The 17878-nt window shown below is 40.0% G+C and overlaps 1 protein-coding gene across 4 annotated transcripts in view; it reads left to right on the plus strand.

Moving 5' to 3' along the window:
• The window catches only part of trpm7 (transient receptor potential cation channel subfamily M member 7), a 71482-nt gene that overhangs the window by 26526 nt on the left and 27078 nt on the right, over window positions 1-17878 (plus strand). For 3 of the 4 annotated variants that reach the window (XR_001170203.1, XM_012959486.3, XM_002939628.2), the window contains 14 exons: window positions 62-186; window positions 929-1100; window positions 1263-1437; window positions 2216-2339; window positions 2937-3009; window positions 4004-4104; window positions 5263-5397; window positions 5625-5678; window positions 6112-6252; window positions 7454-7588; window positions 14356-14636; window positions 15601-15829; window positions 16591-16746; window positions 17632-17775. Coding sequence is in view for 3 of the 4 variants with exons in the window: in XM_012959486.3 (XP_012814940.1) it covers window positions 62-186; window positions 929-1100; window positions 1263-1437; window positions 2216-2339; window positions 2937-3009; window positions 4004-4104; window positions 5263-5397; window positions 5625-5678; window positions 6112-6252; window positions 7454-7588; window positions 14356-14636; window positions 15601-15829; window positions 16591-16746; window positions 17632-17775 (2045 nt within the window). In the remaining variant the exon portion in view is untranslated. The remainder of the gene's footprint in view (window positions 1-61; window positions 187-928; window positions 1101-1262; window positions 1438-2215; window positions 2340-2936; window positions 3010-4003; window positions 4105-5262; window positions 5398-5624; window positions 5679-6111; window positions 6253-7453; window positions 7589-14355; window positions 14637-15600; window positions 15830-16590; window positions 16747-17631; window positions 17776-17878) is intronic. The other variant, XM_012959487.1, reaches the window with a different exon arrangement.

Genomic DNA, 17878 nt, shown 5'->3' on the forward strand with positions numbered 1-17878 from the left:
TCTTCTTAAACTCTCCATATTATAGAACCTATTTTTAAATGCGTTTCCCTTCTGAAAACAGGTGTAGCTAAACATGTTGGAGATGCACTTAAAGAGCATGCATCAAGGTCATCCCGAAAGATTTGTACCATTGGCATTGCTCCCTGGGGAGTAATTGAAAACCGCAATGATCTTATTGGAAGAGATGTAAGTGAAATATTGTGTACTAGAAAACTGCTTGTTGCATCACTTCTTTTTATAATGTGTTTCTCAAATTTTGCTATATTTTGCCTTCAGTGACTGGGTTATAGCATGTGATGCACGTAAATGGCCAGTCAGTTTTTAACAAATATGCAAACAAACATTAGGGGGCAGGTTTATTAAAAGGTGAGTTTAGAGCTTAATACATAAATACCTCACCCACATTCTATTCATTCATATTTATCAATGGGTGAAAATCAGAACTCGCCAATTGATAAATATGCTTCTTAAAATCCCATAGGATTAAGTAGAAAGTGGGTGAGTTTCTAAATATTAAGATCTAAACTGATCCTGTCCCTAAAGGTGCCCAATACACTATAAGATCCGCTCACTTGGCGATGTCGACAAGCGAGCGGATCTTCACCTGATATCCCCACCTACGGGTGGGCGATATCGGGTAGCAAGTAACTTGGCCCTGGGGCCAAACGATCGGATTACATTTGTGGTTATGGGGCAGTCAGTTCAGGGACCGCATCAACGAGCCGATGCGGTCCCCGATCCGACTGGATTTTCTAACCTGGCCGCTCTGTTCTGCTCATACACGGGCCGATTAGCTGCCGAATCGGTCCAAGGGACTGATATCGGCCGCTATAGTTGGCCCGTGTATGGGGACCTTAAGAGTAAATTTGCTGGGCTGTCTGTGCCTTTGGAAAAACACAATAAACAATCAATCTTTTGTCTTGGTTAGGTGATTGCTCCATATCAGACTCTCCTAAACCCACTGAGTAAACTCAATGTCTTAAACAATCTTCATTCACATTTCATACTTGTGGATGATGGCACAGTTGGAAAATATGGTGCTGAAGTTAATTTAAGAAGGGAATTGGAAAAAACAATTAATTTGCAACGCATTCATGCACGTAAGTCATTATATAAAATGTAACAACTCTCTAACAATCTCCCAATGTGAAAATATCTATGCATACATACGTTAGCAATATTGTGTTATTTCCATTTTAACAATTTGTGAAAATTGTAGTAGACGTGATGGTACATTTAAAATAGTTTTTTCTTGGTTATAGGTATTGGCCAGGGAGTTCCGGTGGTGGCACTGATATTTGAAGGAGGTCCCAATGTTATTCTCACTGTGCTGGAATATCTTCAAGAAAGTCCGCCTGTGCCAGTTGTTGTGTGTGAAGGCACTGGGAGAGCTGCAGATATATTGGCTTATGTACACAAGCAAACAGAAGAGGGAGGGTAGTGATGAATTTCCTTTCTACTATATCCAACAACTTCAGAATTTTATGTGTTTCTGAAATTGGCAGTCTGTAGTGAATGCTATCTTCCACCCATTTACTTTTTGGACTATTTTCTTTTAATATGCAAACACAATATGAATCTACTATTCAGTGACCATACTGTTTAAATGTAATCACAGACCACATTACAGTATATATATATATATATATATATACAAAAATATTCAGTGATGTAAAAGTTATTTCTAAATAAAATAATTTAAAGCAGTATCTCACCTGCTTTTATATAACTGGACATTCACAACTGTGTGTATGTGTTTGTCCAATGATTGGGTGCATAACAAGGTTCCTCAGTTTACAAAGTTGGACACGTGGATCCTGCTTATTATTCTATATAAACAATACACTACCCATTTAGGGCAGTGAGAATTGCATAGAGAATGGCACTTGCACAACTGTCACCTGAAAAGAAAAACCATGTTTCCAGGGTACAACTAGGCAGGTTCACAGTAATCATTATGCTGATTATAGTTTTTTGGAGATATTTTTTTACTGTAAAACAATAGGCAGTCTTGATGCTCTGTTGCAGATCCTCAACCTTTAAAGTTTTAATAAGGTGTACCACCCACAGAGTAAACAGAAAGCTGCATTCTACTTTTTCCATAGCCTGCTTAGTATCCTCTGTATGGAGCATTTCATTTTCTTCTTTTTGACTTTTTAGAGGCAGGCTGCTCTTGGAACTTGTCTCAAAAATAATTTGGAGTTTCTGCTTTTAGAACCTTACCAGAAGGGGCTGATCTAGAAATCATTTCCACAATCAAGAAGACTTTTAACTTTAGCCAGTCTGAAGCCATCCACCTTTTTCAGACCACAATGGAGTGCATGAAAAGCAAAGAACTCGTAAGTGACAACAAATGATTTTACACGCACAATGAAAACAATATGTAAATGAAATGACTTCTTGTTTAACTGTTGCCAGTTAGCTACCTCTGACCCCAAAGTCAGTGGGAATCTTCAGTGCTAAAATAAATAAATAACATAATCCCTAAAAAATGCAGAAAGCAGCAAATTTTCAGTGATAAAAAGTGCAAATATACAAGTGCTGGCGTTTCCCACTGATAGTAATGCAGGTATTTTGAGGTGATTTGTTGTCTGCAAGTATTGCAGATTTCCAGCGAGCTACTGATCTCCCCATGTGCCATAGGCCTTATACATAGGCAGGCCTGGATTGGGATTCAAAATGGGCCCTGGCATTTGAAGTAGACAGAGGCCCAGACTATCCCTCCACCAGACCAATATATAGTGACTGTCTGTGGCATTTTATAAGTAGCCTCTCTGGCTACACAGATTGCCAGTCTGGACATAGACAAACCTAGAATCTGAAAAAGCACATAGGACATACCTAGAATGTGAGAAGCCACTGGGTAGATTCTGTGGGAATTCTACAATTTTGTGTATATTTTTGGTAGAACTCACACAAAGTATTCTTTCCCACAGATAACGGTATTTCACATTGGATCAGATGAGCACCAGGACATTGATGTTGCAATACTTACTGCATTGCTAAAAGGTGAGATAGTAACTGCTCTATTTTAAAGGTAGAATAATATTTGATGAATTGCTTGTATAGCACATTCTCACAGTGCAGTGGCTATTGCAGTTTACAAAATTTTTCCCTCTAAATGTAGGCACATTGCCTCTTAAAGTAGAACTGCATGTTACAAAATAGTACAGGACACTAAGGGAGCAATGTATGAACATACAAATTTGAGGTTTTTACTGTGATTAAATGTGTTTTTTCCTGCTAAAACTAACATTCAAATGATAGTTTTCAAAATTAAAATGTTTGAGATTTATTAAGTGCAAAAAAACTCAAAATACTGGAATGTAAAACGTTGGCATCTAAGCTAGCAAATTCATGTAGAAGGCAATGTCCTAGGCAAAATGTAAGCGATTGTATGTGTCTGTTTGAAAGTCATTAGACCCATTGAAACGGATGAGTAGAATGCAATTTTGATGCATTTTAGTTTTTCACTTTTTTAATTGATCAAGCTTTCAATATTGAGTATTTTAATAAATATGCATTTATTCAAGTTTGCATGGGTGCTTGTTTTGTTTTTCTCGGTGTTGTATTTTTCTGTATTATAGGAAAGTTTTTATTGAAATATGGAGTTCATATTTAAAAAATAAATGTTTTGGCTCCAAAAATATAAAACCTACTAAATGTATTTGCTGCTTGATTATTGATTAACTGCTTACTTTAATATAAAACAAGCATGTATAGGACTTCTGGGAGTGAAGTGTATGTACAAATAATACGGGTGATTTTTTTTATACACTTAATTCACGGCTACAGAAGTTAACAGCTCAATATTCATCCGTGTGACAGCTGAACACTAAAATTTAAAACTGTGGTAAAATCATTACAAAATTAGAAATTAAACAATGGGCCCAAACACTGTAGGAGAAACTGGCAATGCCTCCTGTCTGCTCTTCAGAATAAATAAATAGGCAGTAAATTGGTTTGTAATCTGCTGTTAATTAAATTTTTTATGTTTGAACAGGCACAAATGCTTCTGCTTTGGACCAGTTAGTCCTTACACTGGCATGGGACAGAGTTGACATTGCTAAAAACCACGTTTTTGTATATGGACAACAGTGGCTGGTATGTTTTAATTTTGATTGAATATTGATGGAGAGACTTTGCTTGATTTGGAGACTTTTTTTTATCTTTAAATGATTTACCATAACATGCAGGGGCTTTTTTACTAACTGCAGGAAAGATTTACCCCAGAGCAGTAATCTGATTGCCGTTTGGCTCCTATGTCTAAAGGTGGCCATACACCTTCAGATCCAGGTCCAGGGCGATATCGGCGAATCCAGGCTAATTCGGTCGTTTGGCCTTGGGGCCAAACGATCACATTAGAACGACAGGCATAGGAGAAGTCAAATCGGGGACCGCATCAACGAGACAATGCGGTCCCCCATCCAACTAAATGTTTTAACCTGCCTGATCGATATCTGGCCGATTTAAGGCCAGATGTCGGTTGGGCAGGCCCGTCATTGGTGCCCCTACATGGGCGATTAGCTGCCGAATCGGTCTAAGGGACCGATGTCGGCAGCTACAATCGGCCCGTGTATGGCCACCTTTACTGCACTTATGCAAAAATGTAGAATAAATAAGCAATGTTGTGTCAAGAGCACAAGTGACAAAATTGTTTTTGTATTCATTTGTATACTGATGTAAAGATTGATTAGACCAGTGAAGTGGCATATTGATCTGACATGTAAAATGCAAAGCCTATATCTGAATATAGTAAAAATAGCTTTTAACTTTATGGTTCACCTTTGAGTTAACTTTTAGTATGATGTAATATTCTGAGACAATTTGCAATTGGTCTTCATTTTTTATTTGTAGTTTTTTAATTACTGGTATCTCAGTTTTTGTTCAGCAGCTGTCCAGTTTGGAGGTTCAGCAGCTTTTTGGTTGTTGAATTCTAATAACCAAGTAACTAGGGTATGGTTTGACAGAGACTGATATATGAATAGGAGAGGGCCTGAATAGCAAAAAGTAATATAAAGTAACAATAACAATTAAACTATAGCTTCAGAGAGCAATAGTTTTTTTGGCTGCGGGGGCCAGTGACCCCCATTTGAAAGCTGCAAAGTGTTCGATGAAGAAGCCAAAAAATAAATGAAAATAAATATTGAAGACTAATTGAAAAGTTGCTTAGAATTGGCCTTTCTATAACATACTAAAGGTTAACGTAAAGGTGAACCACCCCTTTAAGATCAGTATTTACAGTCACTCTTCTGTACTTAGGTTGGGTCCCTGGAACAAGCCATGTTGGATGCACTTGTAATGGACAGAGTTGCATTTGTCAAGCTTCTGATCGAAAATGGGGTCAGCATGCACAAATTCCTAACAATTCCCCGTTTGGAAGAGCTGTATAACACCGTAAGTTAGATAAGAGCAAAAGTTTTTTTAAAAAAGAAAAAATACAGTTAAACACATTTTATAATTTTTGTATGCTTTTACCAACATTCTAAATCATTTACACATAAAAGGTAACCTGTTTAAATGTTAATATATCCATAAATATCCAAAGAATTATCATGTATTAACTCATGACCCTATTTACAAAAAATATTCTTTTCTATTTTTTTTTTTTTTTTCATATAAAGAAACAAGGTCCTACTAACCCAACTCTGTTTCACCTAGTCCGAGATGTAAAGCAGGTAAAGTAAAATTGTACTGTCTATTTCATACCTTTTGTTCTCTTCCTTTTTTCCCCCCTCTATTAATGCATGGAAACATATTGCTGCATTTGTCATCCATACAGCATTTTTTAACCAAGCTTAGGGTACATTTTCATTAACTGGGGAATGTTCCATTATATTTAAATATATTTTCAGCATTTACATACTATGTATTCTGTAAATATATTGAATAAATAAACATATGCCATGAAAATGTTACATTTGAATGCCTCTTTTATAAAATACATAAAAAAATATTTTATGGCTTTTTATGGCTTGTCTATTTTCATTATGTGGTTGTAACTGCTGTGGAGACAAATTGCAATATTATTCTAATTGGTCTTTTTGTCATTATTTATCTGAATCACTGAATTGACACAGCGACACAATAAATTTGGTTTTCATTTTTTAGGGAAATCTTCCTCCAGGGTATAAAATTACTTTGATTGATGTGGGACTTGTTATTGAGTTCCTGATGGGTGGAACATACAGATGCACTTATACAAGGAAACGCTTTCGGATTATTTACAACAATATACAAGGTGGCAATCGGGTAAGTGAATCATTGAAGAGATTGTGTATAATAAAAAGATATTTATAGGGATAAAAATGTTCATATACCATTCAAGGTCTTACAGTAGCATATCAAAATCATAATATATTGTCTTGTTCTGTGCTATAACTTGATAAAGGTAAGAACACAAGACACTAACATTTTAAACTAATTTCACCTGCTCAATTAATCTAAAATTTAGCATGTTTTGCAAAAATTATGAAGATCCTTAGTAGTCACGAGCGAATCTGCCCTATTTCTCTTCACTGAAAAATTCACTATTTCTCATTGGAGTCTATGGCCTTTTTTTCGTGGCAAAACCTATGGTATACAGACATGAAACCCCTAGTAAAATTTTTTTTTAAAAAGTTGTCTTTTTTTTTTTTTTGCACAAAATGCAGTTTTTTTCAGGTGTCCTTAAATATTATTTTGTTTAGCTTAATATTTTTCTATTTATTTATTTTTATTTGGCCGAAAACAAAAATTAGGAATTTGGTTCATTCCTAACATGACGTGAAAGCTGTGCTGTCTAATCAGCAAGCCCATGTAGCAGAAGACTATGAAGAAGTAGTATTTACTTCTTGGTTGATGGTTGTCACAAGGCACTCTAAAGGTGGCCATACATGGGCAGATTTCAACTGCTAATTCAGGTCCTTCAGACTGATCCGGCAGCTTACCTAAGGCGGGCATATCGGGAGAACATCCGCTTATTTGGCGACCTGGGCAAGCGAGCGGATCTTGCCACGTATTGACACCTTAAGAATTCAGTCTGTGGACTTTCTAGCCTAAAGGTGGCCATAAACATATCGGTCCCTTAAACCGATTCGGCAGCTTATCGGCTCATGTAGGGGCACAAACGATGGGCCTGCCCGACCGACATCTGGCCTGAAATCGGCCAGATATCATTCAGGCAGGTTAAAAAATTTAGTTGGAACCGATTGTGCCTATTACCGGCATTCTAATTCGAACGTGTGGCCCCAGGGCCAAACGACCGAATCGACCTGAATTCACCCGATATCGTCCACCAGTAGGTGGGGATATCGGGAGAAGAGGTCGCCAAGCGAGCGGATCTTAATGTGTATGGCCACCTTTAGTCTACAAAGATGAGTTATCTGATGAGGGAACACAAGGGAATTCAATTATTAAATAGATTCACTTACATTATTATTCATACTTCTCAAGATAAAACGTTTTTCTTCAGAGATCTGGGAGAAACACTTCAAGCAATACACCACAGATGCGTAAAAGTCATGAATCGTTTGGAAACAGGGCAGACAAAAAGGAGAAAATGCGACACAATCACTTCATCAAAACAGCACAGCCATATAAGCCAAAGGTACTTAATGTTTTCAAAGTTGTTTGTAAATGTATTTGCTATTATATGCAATGCTTGTTTACCCCTGTCTGTACTCTGGGTCTGACTCTTAATACAATGCAGGAGTTGTGTCTCAACCACTTTTTTAATCACCTTGTTTGCAACATTGTTTCGGGAGTTAGGAGTGCATAGAATGTGAACAGCTAGACAGACACTGCTTTCAGTAGCAAATACATTTGCAAATAACAGTAAAACCATTAATAATGTGTAAAGTATATATATTGAAAATGTGCTTAGAATAGCATTTTCTTTTACCATGCAAAAGATTTTAGGTGGAGGACCCCTTTTATAACAAGCTTTTATTTGTAAGGATAAAGTACATGTAGGTTCTGTGTTCCTGTCAAAATAAACTTTTGTCTTCTCTTTATGGCTCTTATTACTGTATTTTTTTTTTTTTTTGAAAGTTTTTCTTTATTTGTTTTAAAACAAAAAGAAGATAGTAAAGTAGGAAGTGAAAGAGAATAGGAAAGAAAGAAATACTCATACATGGTAATACTCGGTGGTGGGCGTTTACATTTGAAGAACTTTCCTTTGTAACAGTGCCTAGCTACTTATCTAGGGTTTATTGAGGTATTAGTGGGTTACGTTATTTGTTCGTGGGACTGTCAGCCAGCAGCTCCATATTTTGTCAAACTTGGCCGGGCATCCTCGGGCCAGGTAGGTAAGTTTCTGTCTTGGGAGTGTATCATCCACCAGTTTTATCCAGAATCCCAGGGTTGGCGGTTCCATATTTTTCCATGTCAGCAAAATAGCTTTCTTGGCATAGTGTAGGAGTTGCTGCAGACATATCCTGTCCCCGGAGGGCAAAGTAAGACCTTCAGTATGGCCTAGTAGACAAAATTCAGGTGTCCTGATATTTGGGAGTCCCAGTGAGGAGCCCATAAAGGTGAGTATAGTAGTCCAGTACTGCTGAATTTTAGGACAGTCCCAGAATACATGGATGTAATTGCCCTGATCTACATTACATTTTACACACACGTCTGGGTAGCCCTGGTAAATACGTGCCAGCCTGTGGGGGGTTAGGTACACTCTGTTAAGGAATTTGACCTGTATATAGCGGTCCCTTGTTGCTATATTGGTTTCCGTTATTTGTTCTAGTATGTCTTTCCAGACCTCATTATCTAGCTGGGGAAAATCCTGGGCCCATTTCAGCCTAATATGATTTACCGAGTCAAAACTCCCCTGCAGTAGTATAGCATAGAACCAGCTGAGGGGCTTGAGCAGATTGGGTCTATGTAGGTATCGTTCAAGGGTGCTTTCGGTAATAATGGGGGGTTCCCTGGGGAACTGTATCTGGAATGCATGTTTCAACTGGAGGTACCTGAAGAGCATGTGGTTTTGCAGGTTAAATTCCTCCTTTAATTGAGCGTATCGCTTGATACCTCCTGCTTCCACCACATCATGTAGGCGCTTTACCCCTGCAGCAGCCCAAAGGTTAGCATCTGGGAAGGTCTTAAATTGCGTTAGAGTATTATTGCCCCAGAGTGGTGTCCATTTGGACCAGCTATTTGCTTTTTGGTGTGTTGCTTTTACCGTTCTAGAAAAGACCTGGATTAAGGTTTTCATGGGTGGGGTTAAAGGGTGTATGGATGGTATCCCTCTATATATTTGGTTTGCCAGTGCTTCAAACGAGGAGACCACCGCTGCTTCTAGTACCGTGGCCTGGTTATTGGGGTCTGGGTTAAACCACCAATTTGCATACACCAGTTGACTGGCATAGAAATACAGGAGGAAGTTAGGAAGAGCAAGTCCCCCTTTTTTAACTGGGGCTTCTAGCATTGGCATTTTTATTCTGGGTCGTTCCCCCGCCCAGATAAATTCTCTGACACAGACATCAATTTCCCTGAACCATTTTTTGGCAGGGAGGATTGGGGCGTTATGAAATAGGTAAAGGAACTTGGGTAGCCAAATCATTTTTAGAATATTAATGCGGCCCGGCAAAGAAAGTGGCAGGCTAGCCCAGTGTTGTAGTTTAGTCCTTAGGGATTTGAGTGGGGGTGTCAGATTCCTCTCTGTAAATTTCTTAGGGTCCTTATGGATTACTATGCCCAAGTATGTAAACGATGTGACCCATTGTAATTGGGGTCCATGTGTTGGGTCTCTGGCCGCTTCATTGTCTATGGGGAACACCAATGACTTAGCCCAATTAACTCTGAGGCCGGATAATCCTCCGAACCTTATGACCTCAGTTAGGAGCTCCGTGAGGGGTTGTTTCGGATTGGCCAAATAGATTAGCATATCATCAGCATAAAGCGATATTTTTTCCTCAACCCTTTGCAATTTGAGACCTTGTATGCCTGCGTTGTTACGTATTTTGATGGCTAGAGGCTCAATGGCCAGTGCAAATAGGAAGGGTGACAAGGGGCACCCCTGCCTTGTACCTCTTTTAAGAGGAAATGCCTGGGACAGTTCTGAGTTGACCATGATTCTTGCACTGGGTGATTCGTATAGGGCTTTCACCCAGCTAATAAACTGGCTCCCCAGCCCATAGCGTGTGAGAAGGGCCCATAAGTAGGACCATTCCACTGTATCGAACGCCTTTTCAGTGTCTAGAGCTACAACCACTCTTTCCCCTGTGACATCGTGCTTGGCCCATATGTTTGTGAACAGGCGCCTGATGTTGATGTCGGTGGCTTTGCTTGGCATAAAACCGGTTTGGTCCGGGTGGATTAGGAGTTCTATGACTGTCTTGAGTCTATTGGCTAAGACTTTAGCAAGTATTTTTACATCTGAGTTTAGCAGTGAGATTGGCCTGTAGGATTCGCATCTCTCAGGGGGCTTTCCCTGTTTAAGAATCAGGGTGATAGTGGCCATTCTCATACTTTCTGGTAGGTGGGCTCCTTGTGTGATCATATTGTACAGGTTGCAAAGTTGGGGTGCCACAATATCTTTATTAGTTTTGTACCACTCTATGGGGAGCCCATCTGGTCCTGGGGATTTCCCGTTAGGGAAACTGTCTATGGCCTTCGTGACTTCCTCTAGATTGATTTCCCTATTAAGCACCTCGGCTTCTACTTGGCTTAGAGTGGGTATTGGTGTCTCACTTAGATATTGAGTCAGGGTCTCAGGGGGGTAGTTTATTTTGGAGTCATATAGTGTGGAATAATAGTGGGCAAATTCAGCTGTGATCTGGTCTTGTCTGAGGACTTCTTGGCCTCGGGAGGAGATTAATCTAGGAATAGATGTTATGTGTGTGGGTTCCCTGGCTAGAATGGCTAGGAGTTTTCCACATTTGTCCCCTTTTTCATACCATGTGGCTGCTTTTTTGAGTTCCCATTGGGTATACTTATGAACATAGGCTAAATTTACGTCTCTTTGGGCGGTCTCAAGGGCCTCTCCTAGTGGGTCAGTTGGGTCATTGGTATATGCCTCTTCGGCTTCTCCCTGAGCTTTACGGAGGGATTCTAGGTCAGCGTCCTGTAGGCGCCTGGCCTCCTTTATTAAAGATATATATGCTCCCCTTGTATAGGCTTTGCTAGTGTCCCATACTACTTGTTGTGTAGCTGTCCCTGCGTTAATTTCCCAGAATTCTTTGATTTGGGTTTTATAGGCCTCTTGTATAAATTTATGTGTGATCCATTTTGGAGGTAGTCTCCATTGCATGTTCCCTTTTCCCTCTCTCAGTCTCAATTCCAGCTGGAGGGGGGCATGATCAGAGCAGATTCTAGGGGCTAGGGAGATATTGGCCACCATTTGTAGTGCTAGTGGTGAGGCAAGGGCTAAGTCTATACGAGAGAGGGCCGATGAGGCTACCGTCTAGCATGTATACTGCTGTGCCGTGGGGTGCGACCATCTCCATATGTCCGTTAGGTTAGTGGCATTTAGCCATTCACCTAGCGCCCTAGAGTCTCCCTTGAGAGGTCTAAGTCTATCTAGTGTAGGGTCCGGGACTGCGTTGAAGTCCCCCAACCAGTAAACGGGATGGTCTCCCAGCTCTGCCACTTTCCCCAAGATGGTTTGTAGTATAGTTAAATCACCCGGAGGGGGTGAGTAGATATTGGCCAATATTATAGTTTTTGTGTACACGGTGATCTTAAGGATGATATAGCGCCCGTATCTATCTGAAATTATCTTTTCAATTTTGGGTGCAGTTGTTTTCCTAAAGAGAATGGCGACCCCTCTTGAATATGTGGAGTACTCTGCATGGAATACGGGGCCTAGCCAGGACCTGTTTAAAGACCGGACTCTTTGTCCTACCAGGTGGGTCTCCTGGAGTAGCATTATGTCTGCTTTTAGTTTTTTAAGGTGGTCTAGTATTATTGCTCTTTTGACTTTATCATTCATCCCCCTAACATTCCAGGAGACCAATTTTAGGTTAGTTCCTGCCATGGTATATTTTGTCACTATTGCACGTATTAGTAACCCACAGGCTGGCACTTAAATAACAAAATACATTTTGTGGACGCCCATCCACCGAGAGGTTTTTATCTAGTGAGATTGAGAAATAACAAATAGACATACACTGAACAAGTCCCCCCCCAACTGTCCCCCCACCCGGTATCCCTTCAGAGAACGTCTGGAGATACATTATTCCCATAACTGGTTTCTTGGGGTGAGAGCCTGGAGCTGTATCCGGGCGATCAACCATATCATATAACAAGTCAACGTGACTTGCTAGAACAAGAAATGTGTTCCCTTTTACTGTCTTAGTAAACTGATAACGTAAACAGTGCATGTTGTTAGGGGGAGTGCGGGTTTGCTCCGCTGGTTTTCTCCGTTTTGGACCCTACATATGGGAGCTTAATGGGGTTCTTTGGCCTTTACTGTGCCCAGTCTATTTTCCAGGATCAGTGGAGATTTGCAAGGGCCCTGTTTGCAGAGTTTGTCCCGTGGTATAGGGCAGTAGTGCCCACCCCTGGTTCTCCCGATACAGGGAGTTGATGCCCCTTTTATAAGATGGGCCCTGTGGCTATTTACTTACGGCACCCTCATGGCTTGTTTTGGGCATCTGGTGGCTGTGGGGAGCGTGGAGGGCTGGCGCGCTGGGGGCTATGCCGTGAAGGTGCTGGGCGGGAGTCGATCCAGCTTTCGGCCCCGGCCGGTTGGTCAAAAATATGGACTTTACCGCCTTCCATAATCCTCAGCTTGGCTGGAAATAGCATATTGTAGTTGATTCCCAGGTCCCGTAAGCGTTTTTTGACCCCGTAGAAGGTACCGCTTTGGCGCTGAAGGGCTGCTGAATAGTCCGGGTACAGTGAAACACGGACCCCTTGGAATTGGATGTCTCCCTTTTTCCTTGCTGCCTGGAGTGCTGCATCTCTGTCTCTATAGTTGAGAAGCTTTATGAGGAACGGTCGTGGTGGTGCTCCCGGAGGTGGGGCGCGGGTGGGGACTCGGTGGGCCCTTTCAGCGACAAGTTGTTTGGAAACTATCTCTGCTCCCAGCATATCTTGGAGCCACTTCTCAGCAAACAGTTCAGGGTTCTGGCCCTCACTCCTCTCTGGGAGTCCCACCACTCTGATGTTAGAGCGCCGCTGCCTATTTTCCATATCTTCCATACGCTCTGTGGCCTGCTTTATTAGTTTATGGAGTTGGGTAATTTCGTTAGGCAGTGGGGTTGTGCAGTCTTCCAGGGTACTCACCCGCTCCTCTATCGCTCGGGTTCTGTCCCGGATGTTTTGGACATCTTGTTTTAGTAGCGACAGTTCCACTTTCACCTCCTCTATCTTGGCAGTCAGCGTGGCCGTGAGGGTGGATTGGCAGGTAGTGATTGCCGTTAGGATGTCCTGCGTGGTCGGCGCTGGGGGACTTTGGGGCCCCGGGTCTTGTTCAGGCTGCACCTGTCTTTCAGGAGACGGCGGGGCGCTGCGGGCGCCATCTTGGTTTGTGGTGCGCGCATACTGCTCTAGTTTTGCGGCCGTTTCTGAGCGCATTCTTTGCGTGTGCTTCCCCATGGTGCCTTCCCTCAGATACAGGGGATATCAGGAGAGGGTCACGTCGCCTGAAGTATTTGTTTCTGGGTCTGTATATGGCTGTTCAGGATAATTGCTAGCGGAGCTATCTCTCCACGCTGCCTTCTAGCTCGGCATGCGGCTCCGCCCCCCCTTATTACTGTATTTTGAGTGACAAACTAAGGTGAGAATGGTAATTGGTTATACTGTGCTAAAACATAATGTGGGGGGCAATGTCCCACTTCATTAATGGCACTTTTGCCACTGCCAGCAAGTACTTACACTCTAATCAAGTGACCCCAACCAGTGGCTCAGGAGCAACATGTTGCTCACCAACCCCTTGGATGTTGCTCCCAATGGCCTCAAAGCAGGTGCTTATTTTTGAATTCCTGGTTTGGAGGCAAGTTTTGGTTGCATAAAAGCAAGATGTACTACCAAAAAACTCCTGTAACTCCTGTAACTCCAAGTGCGCATAGAGGCTGCCTAATAGCCAATCTTAGCCATTATTTGGCACCTCCATGAACTTTTATGATACTTCTGTTGCTCCCCAAGTCTTTTTACATTTGACTGTGGCTCAAGTAAGAAAGGTTGGGGATCCCTGCTCTAATCTATGCAAGCATAGACCTCCTCAACTAGAACAATTGACACTGATTGTGAGAGCCAAAGAATATTCTTTGCATATTTGTGTTTATACATGTAAGTGTAAGCTGCCATATAGTTTATGAAGTAGTTTTTGTAGTTTTGTATCCTTTTGCAGAAGCAACTGTGTAATGCAATTATCTAGTGAAGATCTTTGTTCTGCTATCTCTTTCGGCCAATCATACATTTTTCCCCCAGCAGGATGTCTCTGCAGATGATGGAAAAAAGAAAAAGACCAAAGAAGAAATTGTTGATATTGATGACCCTGAAATGAAACGATTTCAATACCCTTTTAATGAACTGTTGGTTTGGTCTGTGCTAATGAAGAGGCAAAAAATGGCACTTTTCTTTTGGCAACATGGAGAGGAATCCATGGCAAAAGCACTGGTTGCATGCAAATTGTGTCGGACTATGGCTTATGAAGCAAAACAAAGTGATGTTGTGGATGAGATCGCTGAAGAATTTAAGGAACATTCAAGGTATTGCTATTGGCTTTTGTAATTAGTCTTTGTTATACTTAGGGGCCAATTCATGAAATTACGAGTTCGAATCCCAAATGGGATAAATTCGGATTGGATACAATCATTTCTTAAGATCGCAAATATCACGAATATGCTTACGAAAAAATCGTATTAGTCACGATAATATCATATTGGCAATCCGAAAGTCACAAAATTTTTGTACCGAAGTTTATTAGAGCACAGGTCACATAACTGTGGCACCTTGGGAAATGAAGAATATGGCTAGCCCCATGTGAAATTTGAAAATTAAATATAAAAAAATATTTTTGTCTTTTTGAAAAACTGATTTCAATGCAGGATTCTGCTGGAGAAGCTCTATTAACTGATGCGTCTTGAACATGTTTTCCCATGACAGTATTCGTTTAATGTTATGTACAAGTTTTAATAATGCTGCTTCTATATTAGAGGTTTCTACTTCACAAACTGTTTTAACAGTCATTCTGTTAACTCTGCCTCATAAGGTTTTTTTTATCTGTTACATTTGCTTTGGTAGGACTGAAAAAGGTGGACATTCCCTTTAAGCTTGTCCCAGAGGTTTAATTTTCCAGCAAGTCAGTATGAACTTCTAACCCATATTTTGCCACTTTCAAATCAGAGTTTGGGTGGTCAAGCAAGCATGCATGTATTATTTAAAATGTTAAATAATAATATTATAAAAATTAAGTCAATCAGAGGTCCAACTAGTAACATGAGTATGAGACTATAAGGCAACCCAGTACTGCATACGTTGCAGCACATTTCCCATTGAGACAGGAGATGGCTGCTGGTGGGCAGGTGCTGTATTTCCTGTTAGGACCATGTTGATCAGAATGCCCCATGTGCTGTTATACTAACAAGGATGTATTTCACTACCCTATTAATGCCTTCTGGGAATCTATATTGTAATCCTTTGTGATTGTTATTCGTATTTTGGTTTTAACAGTGAATTTGGACAGCTGGCTGTTGACCTGTTGGATCAGGCATTCAGGCAAGATGAAACCATGGCAATGAAGCTCCTTACCTATGAGCTAAAAAACTGGAGCAATTCTACTTGCTTAAAGCTTGCTGTATCCTCTCGACTTCGTCCTTTTGTTGCTCACACTTGTACCCAAATGCTGCTCTCTGATATGTGGATGGGAAGATTAAACATGCGAAAAAACTCCTGGTATAAGGTAATTTGCACAAATAATACTAACTAAATAAGATGTTCACTCTTTAAACACAAAGGGTAGTTTACTTATTTATTTACTTATTATTTGCTTTTTTTTTTTTTTTTTCTTTATAAAACTGTTCCATTAACCACTTTTTAATTGTTTTTTTTTTTTTGTTTTTTGTTTTTTTTTAACATTTTTGCATTTGTCTCTATCTTCTGCCTTTTTCTAGGGTGCATTTTTAAATGCTGTGAGGTGTCTGGGAGTCACTGACCCCAGTATTTAATTATCATTGTGCTCAGATCCTCTTCTATTAATTTTTTCAGGGATTTAAACTGCTGTATAGTTGCTAGGGTTAATTGGGCCCTATCAACCAGACAGCTGCTGAAATTCCAAACTGGAGTGCTGCTGATCAAAAAGCTAAATACAGGAATGCAATCAAATATTTCTATTTATTTTTGGCATAAATTACACAAGATCCATGAATGTCCTGTAAAATATATCCTTATAAATGGTACATAGTGTTATTATTCATTATAATTTGTGGTTATTGAGGTAATTTGTGCTGCATGACTCATTAAAACATTTATAAAATTTAATGTATCCCCTGTTGCAAAATATGAGAATATTAGAAGTCACCATGAAATTCTATGACCCGTAAAAAAAGCCCTAGGATGAACTCCTTGGTAACATCTAATATCCTTTTATTTCACAATAGCAGGTACATTATTCCCTGTGTATATGTGTTGTGTTCTGTAACTGCTGTTTGCATTGCATTTCAGGTGATTTTAAGCATTTTGGTTCCACCTACAATCCTTATGCTTGAATATAAAACCAAGGCAGAAATGTCTCATATACCCCAATCTCAAGATGCTCTTCAGATGACGATGGATGACAGTGAAAACAACTTTCAGAACTTGCCAGAAAACATAGCCATGGTAAATTTGGTCTCATTTGATAAAAATCACGTGGGGTTTACGATTCCATAGTTTGGTAACATTTAAGCTTCCAAATATATATATATATATAAATGTATGTATACATTTTTTGGTTTACCCAGACAAACCTAATTCCACAGATTGAAAGTAAACCATAATAGTCTGATTCTACATGCATTTCTCCCATCCTAAACTCAGACATTCAACCACACCCTCACCTTGTTCCATTTTAAAGTGATGGATTTTGGGACGTGAAGTCTCTCTGCTTCTGATAGTAGGTGGTGCACAAATTCTCTGTAAAGCAGAGGAACTTCAAGTGTCCGCATCTCTATCAAGGCATGGGAGTGGTTCACAGCTCTGAGCATAATGGATGCTGAAAAATTGTTCTTGTGAGTGTGTGATGGACTAATATGGTTTCCTTTTAATCTGTGGAACCAGGTATGTCCAAGGCATCCAAGGCATTTGAATTTCTATAGGGTGTGCTCCACTCTTTATTTATTTATTTTTGGAAGTTCAGATAGTGTTTATGTACTTTATCTACATAAGCTCAAATGAATGAGCTTGTCAAAAAGTGCAGTATGTTTTTCCTTTGCAAAACATGGTTTATTTTTTTTAAAATCTTTAACGCAAGTACAAAGGCAGTGTATATTTCATATTATACATGTTCAGTGCCTTTGTTCATAACTCTGTGACTTTTAAGGACTAAGACATTATAAGAGACCATTAAATAAATAAAGACAGTGTATATGATTTGTATTCATGGGTAGAGCTTCATGCTCTAAAGTAGCAGAACTGGCGAGGTAACAAAAGTTGACATTTTTTTTTTCCTCCAATGAAAATCAGTCTTTCTTAAATGGAAAAACATCATATTTTTTGCTGTTTCAGAATGTATTCAGGGAAGTTCGGCCTTTTGATACTATGGAGGTTAAACATGAAATTGAGACCCAGGCAAAACCCAGGAAACTTCCAATTACACAAAAGTTTTATGCATTTTATCATGCTCCAATTGTGAAATTTTGGTTTAACACAGTAAGTACTGAAAGATTGTTATTTTAATGTCCGGTGAAATCATTTTTGCAGCAAAGTATTAAGTTAGGAAATCTTCCAATAAAAATAGAGAAAAGTATGTAAT

Source organism: Xenopus tropicalis, chromosome 3, assembly GCF_000004195.4.
Source record: "Xenopus tropicalis strain Nigerian chromosome 3, UCB_Xtro_10.0, whole genome shotgun sequence".
Classification (NCBI taxonomy): domain Eukaryota; kingdom Metazoa; phylum Chordata; class Amphibia; order Anura; family Pipidae; genus Xenopus; species Xenopus tropicalis.